The sequence below is a fragment of the Copadichromis virginalis genome, linkage group LG4 (assembly GCF_057382275.1).
Source record: "Copadichromis virginalis isolate Kocher_CV1m ecotype Utaka linkage group LG4, C_Virginalis_male_GT1.1, whole genome shotgun sequence".
NCBI classification, from domain to species: domain Eukaryota; kingdom Metazoa; phylum Chordata; class Actinopteri; order Cichliformes; family Cichlidae; genus Copadichromis; species Copadichromis virginalis.
In genome coordinates, this window is record NC_140621.1 from 22,262,454 (window position 1) to 22,274,736 (window position 12,283).

Sequence of the window (12,283 nt, forward strand, 5' to 3'; positions counted from 1 at the left end):
GCCTGAACAGATCCCGTAGGCACACTGACGTGTTTCACATCGTCAAATGAATGTTAATATTAGACAAAGAATACCCGAGTAAATGCACAATGCTGTTTGTAAATGATGGTTTCATTTATTAAGGGGAAAACAATTTAAACTTACCTGGCCCTGTGAGAAAAAGAATTGCTTGCTTCTGGTTAAATCATTAATTGGCTGTGATTAAGCTCAATTTTCTACCTAAATTACTTATTTTTCTTAGTAAATGAAATTATCATTTTAAAATGCACTTTCTATTTATTCAGGTTACCTTTGTCTGATATTAAAATTTGTTTGATGATCTGAAACATCCAAGTTTGACAAGTATCCAAAAAAGAGGAAATAAATCTGGATTAGTGCAAATACTTCTCACAGCACTGTACTTGGTCTGATAATGTATCATAAGTTGTGTATTATATCACTGCATGATCCAGCTTTCAGTTAGACAATTGAATGGACTGCAATCCTTTTCCCTTCTCTCTCTTCAGAGCACTTTCACATGCAAGCCGAGTGTCTCATTAAGCCCCTCATGTTGACAATTGCTCATCAGCACACTCGGGTACGGGTTTCTGTCATCGAAGCCACTGGGGCGGTCATTCAGCATGGAAGTGGGAAAAAAGTGGATGACGTGCTCTCTCACCTGGCGCAGAGACTGTTTGACGACTCACCTCAGGTTCAGTTTTTTGGAGGGAAAAACTTCCAGGAATAACATGACCATGGATTAACATTTTTGTCCTAAAACTCAAAACCATTTTGTCTATGTTTAGAAGATCCTGAATTTTGCCCCCCTATCATTCTCTCTTTGGATCCAGGTGAGAAAAGCTGTGACTGCAGTCGTCGGTGATTGGCTGTTGCACTTCAGAGACAGATATTCTTATTTTCACAAACTCATCCCTCTCCTGCTCAGCATCATCAATGATGAGATCCCAGAAATAAGGTTAAAGTCCACAGTTTTATTCTGTAGTGTAATTTCCTGTTTAGAAACTACATGACACAATTTCTTTACACAAACACAGCGGCTTTTAATTCAAACATGATGTTTTCAACTTTAATTCAAGGCTTTTTAGGGGGTTAAGAATTACAGTCATTTTTATACACATTCTCCTATTTCCAATTTGATAAATTAACAAATTTTATATTTGTTTGTAATACTTGAGTGAAAATCTTTTGGAGTCACTGACTGTACACACCAAATGGACACACCAAATGCTTTGTGTCTTCCCTTGAGATATATTGTCAGACCTTTACTACAGCTATGTTCAGTTGCTGCTTGTTTGTGGGTCTCTGCATTCGTTTCTGTATTTAATAACTGAAAAAGCATGCTCTGTTGGGTTGAGATCAGGTGACCTGACTTGGTCATTGAAGAACATCCCATTTCTTTGTAGTGAGAAACTCTTAGGTTGCTTTGCAGTTTGCTTTGCAGTTTGCTTTGTTTCATCATCCATTCGCACTGCAAAGCGTTGTCTGATCAGTCTCTGAGCAGAGAGCTCTGTACACTGTAAAATACACTCTGCTACTTCTATCAGCAGTCACATGATTACTAAACACTAGTAGTCATACATGCCCATTCCACAACGCTACCTCCACTTTGTTTGACAGATTATGTGGTGTGCTTTGAATTATGTTTCTCTCCTCCTCCATACTTATCTCTTCCCATCATTCCAGTAAAAGTTAATCTGGGTTTCATGTGTCCAAATTATTATTTTCTCAGAACTGTGCGGGCCTGTTTAGATGTTTTTTTTGGAAAGGCTAATGTGGGCTTCATGCTCTTGGAACCTTAACAAGGATAGACCTTTCTCCTCAAGAGGGTTTTTGTGTTAGATGTTTTCTTAGCCAGTGAAAGAATTCTGCCATGGTGCGCTTTAGTTGACTTCTATGGCCTTTCAGCTGAACAATGTCAGTGTCATTTCTGAAGTGTTTGCCAGCTTGCTGATAATGTTTATTTTGGTTTTTCAGCCTAATGAAGAACCCCCTTCACTTGCACAAACATCATTTGTTCCTCATATTTAGAGTTCTAGTGTACAGCTGCCAAATGCAGGTTCAAGTGTGTATAAAAATGGCTGTAATTGGTTATGCAGTACTGTTTTTACACTCTTTCATTTACATATTTCATTTACATATAAACTGTCTGACTGTGGCCATATGATCCACTGGACCTAGATGTATATGAAATATAGTGCAAACAACAATGACCATACTATTATTTCTCATTTCTCATCTTTCCGTTTCCTCTTTCAGACTTCTAGCCGTTGATCTGTGGAAGCAGGTAGGCGCACAGTGGGAGAAGGAGAATGAAGATGACATCAAGGACAAAATGGACTTCCTTCTCACTCCACCTCCACATTACCCATCAGAAGGTCTGAAGGTGTTGTTTCTTCCCTATGCTACAATTTTTAAGGAGTGTGGTCATCCAGTTGGGTATTTTGGTAAATAATGTAAAGAGTTCAAGCTAGAGTGAATGGTGAACTTTGACATTGACATTTTTCTCCATCTCAGTAGTTCTAAAAGCTGTTGTTGTTTGTGATCAAGGGATCTTAGTAAATAAGACAAGAATAAGCTGTGGAGTGGGTGGCATCGGTGTAATGCATCAACCTCGACTCCGCGTAGGTGGTGAGACAAGGGATTAGAAAGTTTTCTGTATATGGAGTTTTACTTTCTTGTCTAGACTCAAAGTTCTTAAAGCAGCTGCATGTCAGCGTAAAGCTAAATGTAATAGCTGCACCCTACTCCACTAAATCTTGTCTCTTTATTACAGCTGTTCATAGTTATAATGTACAGTAAGAAGAAATGATGCAGTCTATGACAGCTTTGTTGTCAAGGCAGGTACTGGCTTGGAAAGATTAGTGTTTGCCTCGGGCCTGGTAGCAATATGAACCTGAAACATGGCCACAATAGTTGGCCTGCAGTTTGCCTAGAGGGCCAGGACAAATATGTGCACAGCTCGGTTGCACAAGTCTGCATTTTTAAAAAGAAGATCCTGTACACTGCTCCACATGGGACAGTATGAATGAATACTGGTTCTGCCTGGCGACAGGAAAGGAAGAGCACGTTTCTCTCTGTCCTTCTTTCCATTTTTGTCTTGTGATCATAAATCTCCCGGGCCTCCCAGTGTGAAGAGGTCACTGTCAAACAGTGAGAGACAACCAGAAAGGGCCTTGTTTGGTCTTGTCCTGTTGTGTTTCTCTGATTTATCTCTGGCTTCCTTTAGTCCTCCCTTCCTCTCTCATTAGTGTGCCTATAGGAGAAGGGCAATAAGGTGGCAGGTTAGTGAAAAGAAAGACAAGCAAAAGTGAAATGTAGAAGGCTATATGGAAAAGTGTTAACTCTTGCTCTGACAAGCCCCTTTTGGCGGAATCTCAGTCATAAAAAGTGGTTTTGGGGGGTTTTCTAGAGAATGTGGAGCCCACTCAGCACACTTTTGAAAATATGTGAATCAGTGGCATTTCTTGTGCTGTAAATGCTCTTTTTAAGGATTCATATAGTTCATAACAATGTGCGTAACAAAATGATTTCACACGTAGACTACACATAAATTAATTAAGCATATGCAATGTACTCTGAACAGAAAATATTTTCGATTATGGGTCTTGATATCTATATTAGTGTGATATTTGAGATACTTTTGATCACAACCTAGCATCCTGGAGAGTGTTCAGTAAATTTGTAAAGCAAATCTCTCGCTATTTTCTGTTGGAACTCTCCATCTTAATGCTAAGTGAATGAGACGGAAAACATGAGTTTTTCCAAAGAAAATACAGATTACAAACAGTGGCAGAGTATGCTTAGGTGAATTTTTCAATTTCTCTTGCAGTGGAGCGTCCAGGGTTAGGCTGCAGAGAGCTGGTTGTGAGAAATCTGGGGAAGCTGGTACCGGCTATCACACACGATGTGACCGATTGGCTGGTGCCAACGCGGGTTAAGACCTCTCAGCTTCTCTCAGTGCTGCTGCTCCACGCCGAGGACCATTGCATCCAGCACCTGCCGGCCCTATTGGCGACCCTCTATCGGGCCTGCACAGATAGTGAGAGGGACGTAGTCAACAATGTGAGTAACCAGAGAAGTAGAGCACATTATACATCACTTTTTAAAAGATTTTTTTCTTTGATTGTTTTAAATGTGGAATTCAGTAAATTTCACATCTGCACATACTGTAAAATAGCACTGTTTCTTCTGAGTCAGCAGTTATTCTTCATGTCAGTCTAAACATGCTTCTATATTTGAACTGGGCCAATCAGGGCTCAAGGACTTGGGATGCACCTGTTTGCATATGAGGATTACGCTGATCTTTGATGTGTGGAAAACTCATCATCCTTGACACTCCCTCAGGTCTCTGCTCTTGACTCTCTTCCTCTCTGTTTCCACCTTCAGTGTCTGGCAGCTGCTAAACTGATAGGGACCTTTGTCCCTCCACCTGTTTTCCTCAAACTGCTGCTGGATCACGTGGCCAGCCCACACTCTTCCTCCCACCCTTGGGCCCCCCTCATGGTCCTGGCTGCCGTGCTCGGAGGATGCTCCAGGCCCCTCCTTAAACCACACATCCAGCAGGTCGCCAACGCTCTGGCCCAGCCCGATGTGTGCCAGGGATATCAACAGGTCAGCAGAGGGAAGCTCGGGTTTCGTTGTGGTTGGCCTGTTTTGAACTTATTTACCTGAGTATGAGTGTTCTTCCAGTAATGCCATGTACCTCCTGCTCGCCCACTACAAACACATTCTCTTACTGTTTTTTAGCTGATTTCCAGTATGAAGTTTACTGGTAAGGGAGGGACACGTTGAAAAAGTTAAAACATTAAAATCACACTTGTTTTGATGACAGCTTACCTTCCCTCACAGGAAGCCATGTTTTGATTTTCCCCATCCCAGCTAGTCTGTGTGCACCAGCTGTTTCTCTTAAAGTCATGTTAGATGATCTTGGCAGTGTCATAAAGGGTCATTTTCTGCTTTCTCTGTGTACCTTAGCGCTCTTATTATTGGCAGTGACTTTGCAGCAATCGTCTACTGTATATATTTCTGGTGTAATTTGTCCGTTATGGAAATAAGTTTGATGATAAGGTGAAAGTCTTCAAGGCTTTTCAATAGCTCTACTGTATGGGGTGAGTTCAGGAGGTTCACTGTGGAGGAATTCTCCAAAATGCCAAGTCTGTTAAGGTGACACTCAGGGCCACATGGTGTTTTTCAAATCTAGCATTGCACTTTGATGGCACCGCCTCTGCTCAATCGCAGCTATGAACTGTGACTGAAATACATTTGGGCTTTCTTTGTAAATAAGAGGAAAATTCCTATCGTGTGCGGAGCAGACATTTCCATGCCTCTTTTCCTCTAGCGCCAAATATGTTTCCCTTTCACAATAACAGTTGTCTGCCAGATAACCGCACGACGGGCCTACCTATATGGACCTACATGACCCCATCCCTTCTCATAGTGCCCTGCAAGAATTTCCTCCTTGAGATAATAATAACAAAAAATCACTAATTCATGTGACCCCAGGATGACTGCTGTGACCCCTCTGAGCAGGCAAGGCAACGCAAAGGCTTTGGTTTTTTCTTTTTGTTTTTTTAATAGCCAGGCGAGCTCCTAGCGCCAGACTGCAGTTCAGCCATGCCATTCAAGGAATCCCTGAAATTTCAAAGCCTGACTGGTCAAGGCTGGTGATAAATGAATACGGAAACTGACCTCCTTCTGTCCTCCCTCGTTGCTGTCTGGTGGGGTCAACCAGAAAAAGAATTAACCGGATGGGACAGTCACATGCTGTCGCACAGATGCAGGGAGACCTCTGCTTCCTCTCTGTCTGTCTCTCCATCTATCTTACTCTGTCAGTCTCTTCCACTGTTTCTGAGGGCAAAGCACAGAGCACTGCTCAGGGGAGGTGGCAGAGACAAAGCACCTGCAACATTCTTTGACAACAGGCAGAGTTCATAGCATGGAGACGGGCCAGATCTCCGTGTAGCTGTAAATAACACCAACGGAGACAGGACCACCTGCGTTCAGGATGCCGGTGATCTCTCTGCGCTAAAATGCCAAATACCTTTTAGATTGACCTGCTTTTGATTATTATTGGATAAAAGTTTGTTCAGCTGCAGGCACAATGGCAGCATAGAAAGTAAGGCACACTCAGAACCTTATTTTATTCTTAATTTTTTTTATAAATATAGACATTTAAAGGACTTTAAAATATAAGTGCAGTCTTCAGAGAGTTATGTGGCACCTGAACAAGAGGCAGAGAAAAAGGAGAAGGTGAAGTCTGACTTGAACACAATGAAGCCTGTTAAGAAATTAAATATAAATAAACTTCAAAGTGAGCGTAGGCAGACTTGAAGGCCCTGTAAGGAGCTGATATATGATGCTTCTGCACGACATAACCTCACAGGCTCTTTCAGCTGTGTTTTCTTTTCTTTATTTTGAGAAAGGGGGGGTGGGACGACTCACAAAAATAAATGACAGATGCTTCGTGGAAAAACAAAAAAACTTTTGGTTATAAATTGAAGATGATTTCAGGAGCTTGAGCGGACATGAAAGAGGGTGGTTAAAGAAGCCACCGTGTTCAGATGTGAAATTTATGTTTTCTTATGACTCCCACATGGCCGCAGTGGATCATATCATACACACCTTTCACAGCTGTGGTGTCCCTGTGTTTTAGGCTGCCATGGTGATAGAGACATCAGCACGTCTGCAGGGCTGGTGTGGATTGGTAAAGATAGTTAGAGCTGGAAGAGCTCTGTGAGTTTCACAGCCAGGATTTAGAAGAAAGGTCTTTTCATCTTGTCTGCACACGGAGAAGCTTCACAATGTCGCAACATCAACTATTCTGCTGAACAAGCAAGCGTACTTTCATACATTAGCGAGTCTCCTGTGTGCATGCACCTTGCCATCAGCAACAGCTGGGTACCGCTCACTGCTCAACTGAAGGGCAGACAAAGAGTGCAAAAAAGGCATAAGAGCAACTTTCAGTTCACTGCAAAGGGTCGATATTGCATCTACTCCCAGTGTTTGTTTTTCTGTTTCTATAGCAATGTCGGTAGCTGTTGGTGGAGTGGGGTGGGGTTCCCCATTGGATAGAAATTCCAGGTCCTAGTATAGCTTCTTAAAGAGGAGTATCGTAAGTGATGCATCCAGCGGTGGACAGATGCACGTACGCGAGGTGATGAGGGCCCCTGGAACGTGCCCAGACCAATAAAACCAGGTGTATCTCGACCTGCTCCAGGTGTCCACCTAGTCATTACACCGCACCACTTTTTCCGCTCCCTCACTCTCGGCCAGCCCTAATCGTTGTTTTCTGCGAATGTTTAATATGCAGCATCTGAATGTGTGTGCCGCGTTATTTCCAGTACTGCTTCCCTGGTGCCCCTGCTGTGTGTATGTCCCAGTGAAAAGCTCAGTCATAAGAAGGGATCCCCCACCCTGGTCAATGACATGAGAAATGCATTCAAAGACCGGTGTATGGTGCAGCAGGCAAGTTGTGTTTAAGTGTTTGTTCTAGTCTATTTTTGCATTGCTATATGACTTTGCTGTAACCCCTGATTGCTTGGAAATTAATCCCAAGATTCAAATTTGGGAAAAGAGAGTGCACCACCTAGTGCTAGTCAGCCAACTACCACCAAAACCATTTCAAAACCCAACCGGTCTTCCTGCAGACCAAAGCAAACACCTGGAGGGCATTCTTCCTCTTAACAACTCATACAAAATCACACACTCTCAATCACACTTACACCTTCCACCCCTCACTCTCCTTCTAACTCTACCCCCTTGACACCCTAATGACAGGCTGTGTGAAAACAAGGGGAAAAAAGGGCCACGGTCCCAGTGATGGCATGGAAATTAGTCTGACCTGCAGGTCTTTGTCTAAACATGAGCTCACCACAACACTGCCTGACAAGTGTCAGCAATCGCACACACACTTGTGTGTTTTCAGATGAGGGGAAAAACGTTCTCACTCTGTGTTACTGTGTATCTTGTTCATCTGTTATTACTGGTAGGAAACATGAGACAAGCGGCCATTTAGTTGTTCCAGAATGATGTCACCAGGTTAAAAAAGCGGGATTGCTTCTTAGAATTCACAAAGAAAAGACCGTCTTAATAATAATGCATTCCTACCACGCCTCACAGGTTATGTACTTGGAGCAGTTGCTGGCGTGTGTGGATGTGCTGCTGCATCAGTGTGAGTCAGACTGCAGCTCAGGGAGCCTGCAGCTGCTCCAAGTGCTCATCGCTGTCCAGAGCTTCTCCACTGAGCCACAGCTGAGCGAAAAGGTGAGAAAACATCCACATCATGAAGTCACAGATCCAGATCCATCCTTCCTGCAGCTCTCGTCTATATTTTGCTCTGAAATTACACAATTTTCCCCTTCACTTGTTGTTTTTCCCCTTTAATTTTTTTTACTAGAAAGGTAAGCAGGTTTTATGACACGAGAGCTATTCGAGGAATGTAAGCATTTACATGGGCTCAAACTGTATAATTACCCACTTAGCCACGGGAGCTGAAATTGCACCTTTGGAGTGGAACTTTAAATCCAGTCTTTGTGGAAAGGAGGCGGGGGAAAGGTGGAGAATGAAAGAAACGGACAGAAATAGGGGTGGAGAGGGATGAGTTGTGTTGCACTTGTGACACAGGTTTGTGTCAGAAGTGAAGCCCCGTTTAGTTCCATAAAGCCTTCTCAGGTGAAAAAAAGCCATCTCATATCCTGGTAATAAATTACCTCTCATCTTGTGGTCAGGCTCCACATGCCAAGCACAAACAGGACCAGTGACAAGTGAAGCCAGTGGCATCTGAGGTCAACATGTCATCTAACTTCTTGTCGCCAATCGTAGGGTAATGATAGGGAGAGGAGCGGGAAGGAACTGGCACAGATGCTCACCAGACACCACATGGGCCACCAGTGTGACAGTGTGTTTATGTCTGTCTGCATCAGTGTGTATGTTCACACAGGGAGCAGTGAGTAGAGAAGAGATGGGAAGGAATGGATTAAGAAAGAGAGGAATGGTGAGAATGGCCTTGGGCATTCCCAGACCCAGAGGAAAAGAAGAACTTGTTTTCCCAGAAAAGGGGCATGTCTTTCCCATCAGCGGACAGCTCAGGGTTGTCTGGCTCTCTTCTGAAAGAGCCGATTTGTGACTCAAACAATGTATCTGTCCCCGTCCATCCCTAAGGGACTACAACGGGAATTATTAAGTGCCCCATAGGTCTGTTTCCCTGCCATAAGAACTCAGCTAAGTATTTACTATCCCTTTTTTCTTTCATTCTTTCCCTTTCCTCTGAGCTCAGCTTTATTGATGTGTGTGTGCATGTACTGGCGGTTCCTGTGCCTTTGTGACATCCTGTGTATCTATGTTTTAGTTTCTGAGTGGTTGTCTGTGTGAGACCCTGTCATGTCTGCTCTGTTATTCTTCCCATGGCTTCACACGATGCTTTTGTGTCTCATCCGAATTCCTGAAATTATTGGAAACCAGTAGCTGTTCAGCTGAAATAATTCTCTTATCACTTTTCTCTCATCTTTGCTAAGCCTTACTCCCGCTCAGTTCTGCTTTTTTTGTTTGTTTGTTGTTTGATTTTTGATTTTTTTATAGACACTTCATGATTTCAAGTAAACCTTGCAGTCTAAACTTATGCTGACTTAATTTTGCTCCACCTACCCCCTCTCTTCTTCAGGCGTTGGAGAGTGTGCAGTTCTTGTGTAAGGTGCAGGGCTTGGACTCGGTGATGGAGCTCTATAGACAACATATGGGCCAGCTGCTGGACTGGCTGTCTGCCTCTGTCAACACCTGGTCCAGTTACTCCCCAGAGAGACTTCAGCTGCATATCGTAGTCATACAATCAGGTGAGAGCTGAAGCTTGTATGTGTGCAAGATGTAGCCACTTTATACTGCAGGTGCTGAAGTCTTTGCATGTATAGACTCTACAGTGGTAAAAGTGGAGGAAAAAAATATGCAGTAAGGTTTTTAAGACATGGGTACTTCGAATTGCCACATGAAGAAAATCACTACATCCATCAGTTTGAGCAGGTTCACGTCCACCTCATGTGGTAGTAATTTTTCAGCTTGTTCGGACATGATCTACTACATCATATTTTAAGAATAAAGTTATTTGTCCCTCACATGTAGTCCATATTGAAGGCAGCACATACGCTTTACTGCACAAATAGTTGGGATAGCTTTGGGTTTTTGGGGAGTTTGGTTTGTATTGTTGTCTTTGTCCTGCATGCACAGAAGCAGGAGGAATCATGAAAACACATCCTACCACCTCTCATTGGTTCTTGCTGGTCCCAACTCCTCCTGAGAGAAGCTGGAGAGGTCCTAATCTCAGCAGTCAGAGCAGATGTCAGTGCTGTCGGCACAATCCATGTCGATAGTTGAATGTTAAGGATAAAAAAATTATGCTAGTTAATACCTGACAGTTCCCAAGGCAGCGCATACTGTGTCACTGTCTAAGATCAATCCCTGTGAGTGACTGTCCACACAGGAGAGAATTTGGCTTCCTGACTTTTGTACATCTCTGTCTTCCCTTCTGTTTGTAAAGCAGTTAGAGTGTGTGTATGTGGATGACACAGAGGGTTAAAAGCTGTGACCCTCGGTTTGGTTCTGAGACTTCTCTTTGCGCCCCTTTATCCTATAAAACCCTCTATCATCACCACCTCCCTGCACCACGCTTTTATCTCCATCTCTTTCTCCATCTCACTACTCCCTTTCTAATTGACTGGGCAGCTGGGTCCCCCCCCTCATAATCCTCCCCCCCCCCCCCCTCTCTCTCACACACACACTCACACACGTGCTCTCTCTCTTTTACTCTTTCACAGACTCTCACACACTTACTGACCAGTCCACTCTAAGTCCAGTGATCCCTGTGCAGGTCACTACATCAAACAGCAGCAAAGCTGCCTGTTCTTGACCTTCTCCTGGATCAAGGACACTTTGAAGCTCAGTGTTTGTGTGTCCATGTGCGTGTCTGTGTAAAGGTGTGTTTTGTTTTCATATTGAATAATGCTTTCATCTTTAGATGAGCCTTAAAAAAACGGACTCTTTTTACCCTAAAGCGACAAAATGCCACTTTCCCAAAAACCGCTGTAGAAATATTATATATAAATTATATAAATTATATATTATAATTTGTACTTTAAATGACTCAGTCTTCTAAAACTACTTCAGCCTGAAATGTATAAAAGATGATTAATCATTCTTTTTTTTTTTAACCCTTTAAAGGCCATTATGTTTGCACAGCTCCACTCTTTTTTTTAATTGAAAAAAACAAACAAACTAATAAAATAAACTACATTTCAAGGATTATATTGTCATTATATTTATTTATTTTCATCCATTTTTATTTTTAATACAGAGTCAGATTTGTTTTGTTTTTGTTTTTTTTAACTCATCCTAATGAAAATAATACCACCTTTCCACAAACAAATGGCTGTAAAAGTATTATATGCGTTCCACGTGGTGCTGCCAGCTCTTCTCTTTCTGTCTGTGCAAAGGTCACACTGCCCTTACATTTGCTGATGAAAGGGGCTTGCAGCAGCACCCTGCAGATTGGAACTGATTTTTTTTTTTGACCTATAAACACCATCCAACATGAGCATCTCTACATAAGCAGTTCTTCCTTTCAGGTTCTCATAACCACAATTTGCTGCAGGATTTCATCCGTCAGCACCAGTGCATAGCTGGTGGCAGGGTGTGTCGGTCCTGGGGTCAAACCTCTGGCTCCTGGGATGTAGCAGGGCATTGCAGTCTTTGTGGGAGACAAAATATGGGGATAACCAAAATATGGAGATGGAGAGGTCCAACCTGTCACTGCGTCTGTTTCTACCTCTGAGGCCTCCACGTCAGCCTCAGAGTGCTCAGAGGAGGATGAGGTACTGTTCATACTTCTAACCATGGCTGCAGTGCAGCTGCATAAACTGCCTGAGCAAGAACCAAATTTTCAAAAAAGTCAATTATTTTTTTCTTTTTTTTTTTGTTCTTGCTGCTGAGACATCTTTGAAGCTCTGTAAAGTTACTTATCATTTACTGGGGATATCTAATTGACATAATGCTTACCCTACTCCTAACTATAAAAAATGAATGCCTAACCCTTAGCCAAACTCTAACCCTGACACTTAAACCACATTTTGATTCTCAAAAATGCCTTCAAACTCGTGGGGATTGTCCCCATAAGGGCTGTTGGTCCCTACAAGTATAGTAAAATTCCAATTTTTGGTCCCCACAAAGATGTGTAAACTTGGTACGCACTCTCACACACACACACACACACACACACACACACACACACACACACACACAC

The 12,283-nt window shown here is 42.8% G+C and overlaps 1 protein-coding gene across 1 annotated transcript in view; it reads left to right on the forward strand.

The window, feature by feature from the left end:
- The window catches only part of dnaaf5 (dynein axonemal assembly factor 5), a 30,979-nt gene that overhangs the window by 757 nt on the left and 17,939 nt on the right, over window positions 1-12,283 (forward strand). Inside the window, exons 2-8 of the mRNA XM_085454232.1 lie at window positions 507-691; window positions 831-955; window positions 2,257-2,375; window positions 3,830-4,062; window positions 4,387-4,611; window positions 8,119-8,262; window positions 9,659-9,827. Coding sequence (XP_085310358.1) covers window positions 507-691; window positions 831-955; window positions 2,257-2,375; window positions 3,830-4,062; window positions 4,387-4,611; window positions 8,119-8,262; window positions 9,659-9,827 — 1,200 coding nt within the window. The remainder of the gene's footprint in view (window positions 1-506; window positions 692-830; window positions 956-2,256; window positions 2,376-3,829; window positions 4,063-4,386; window positions 4,612-8,118; window positions 8,263-9,658; window positions 9,828-12,283) is intronic.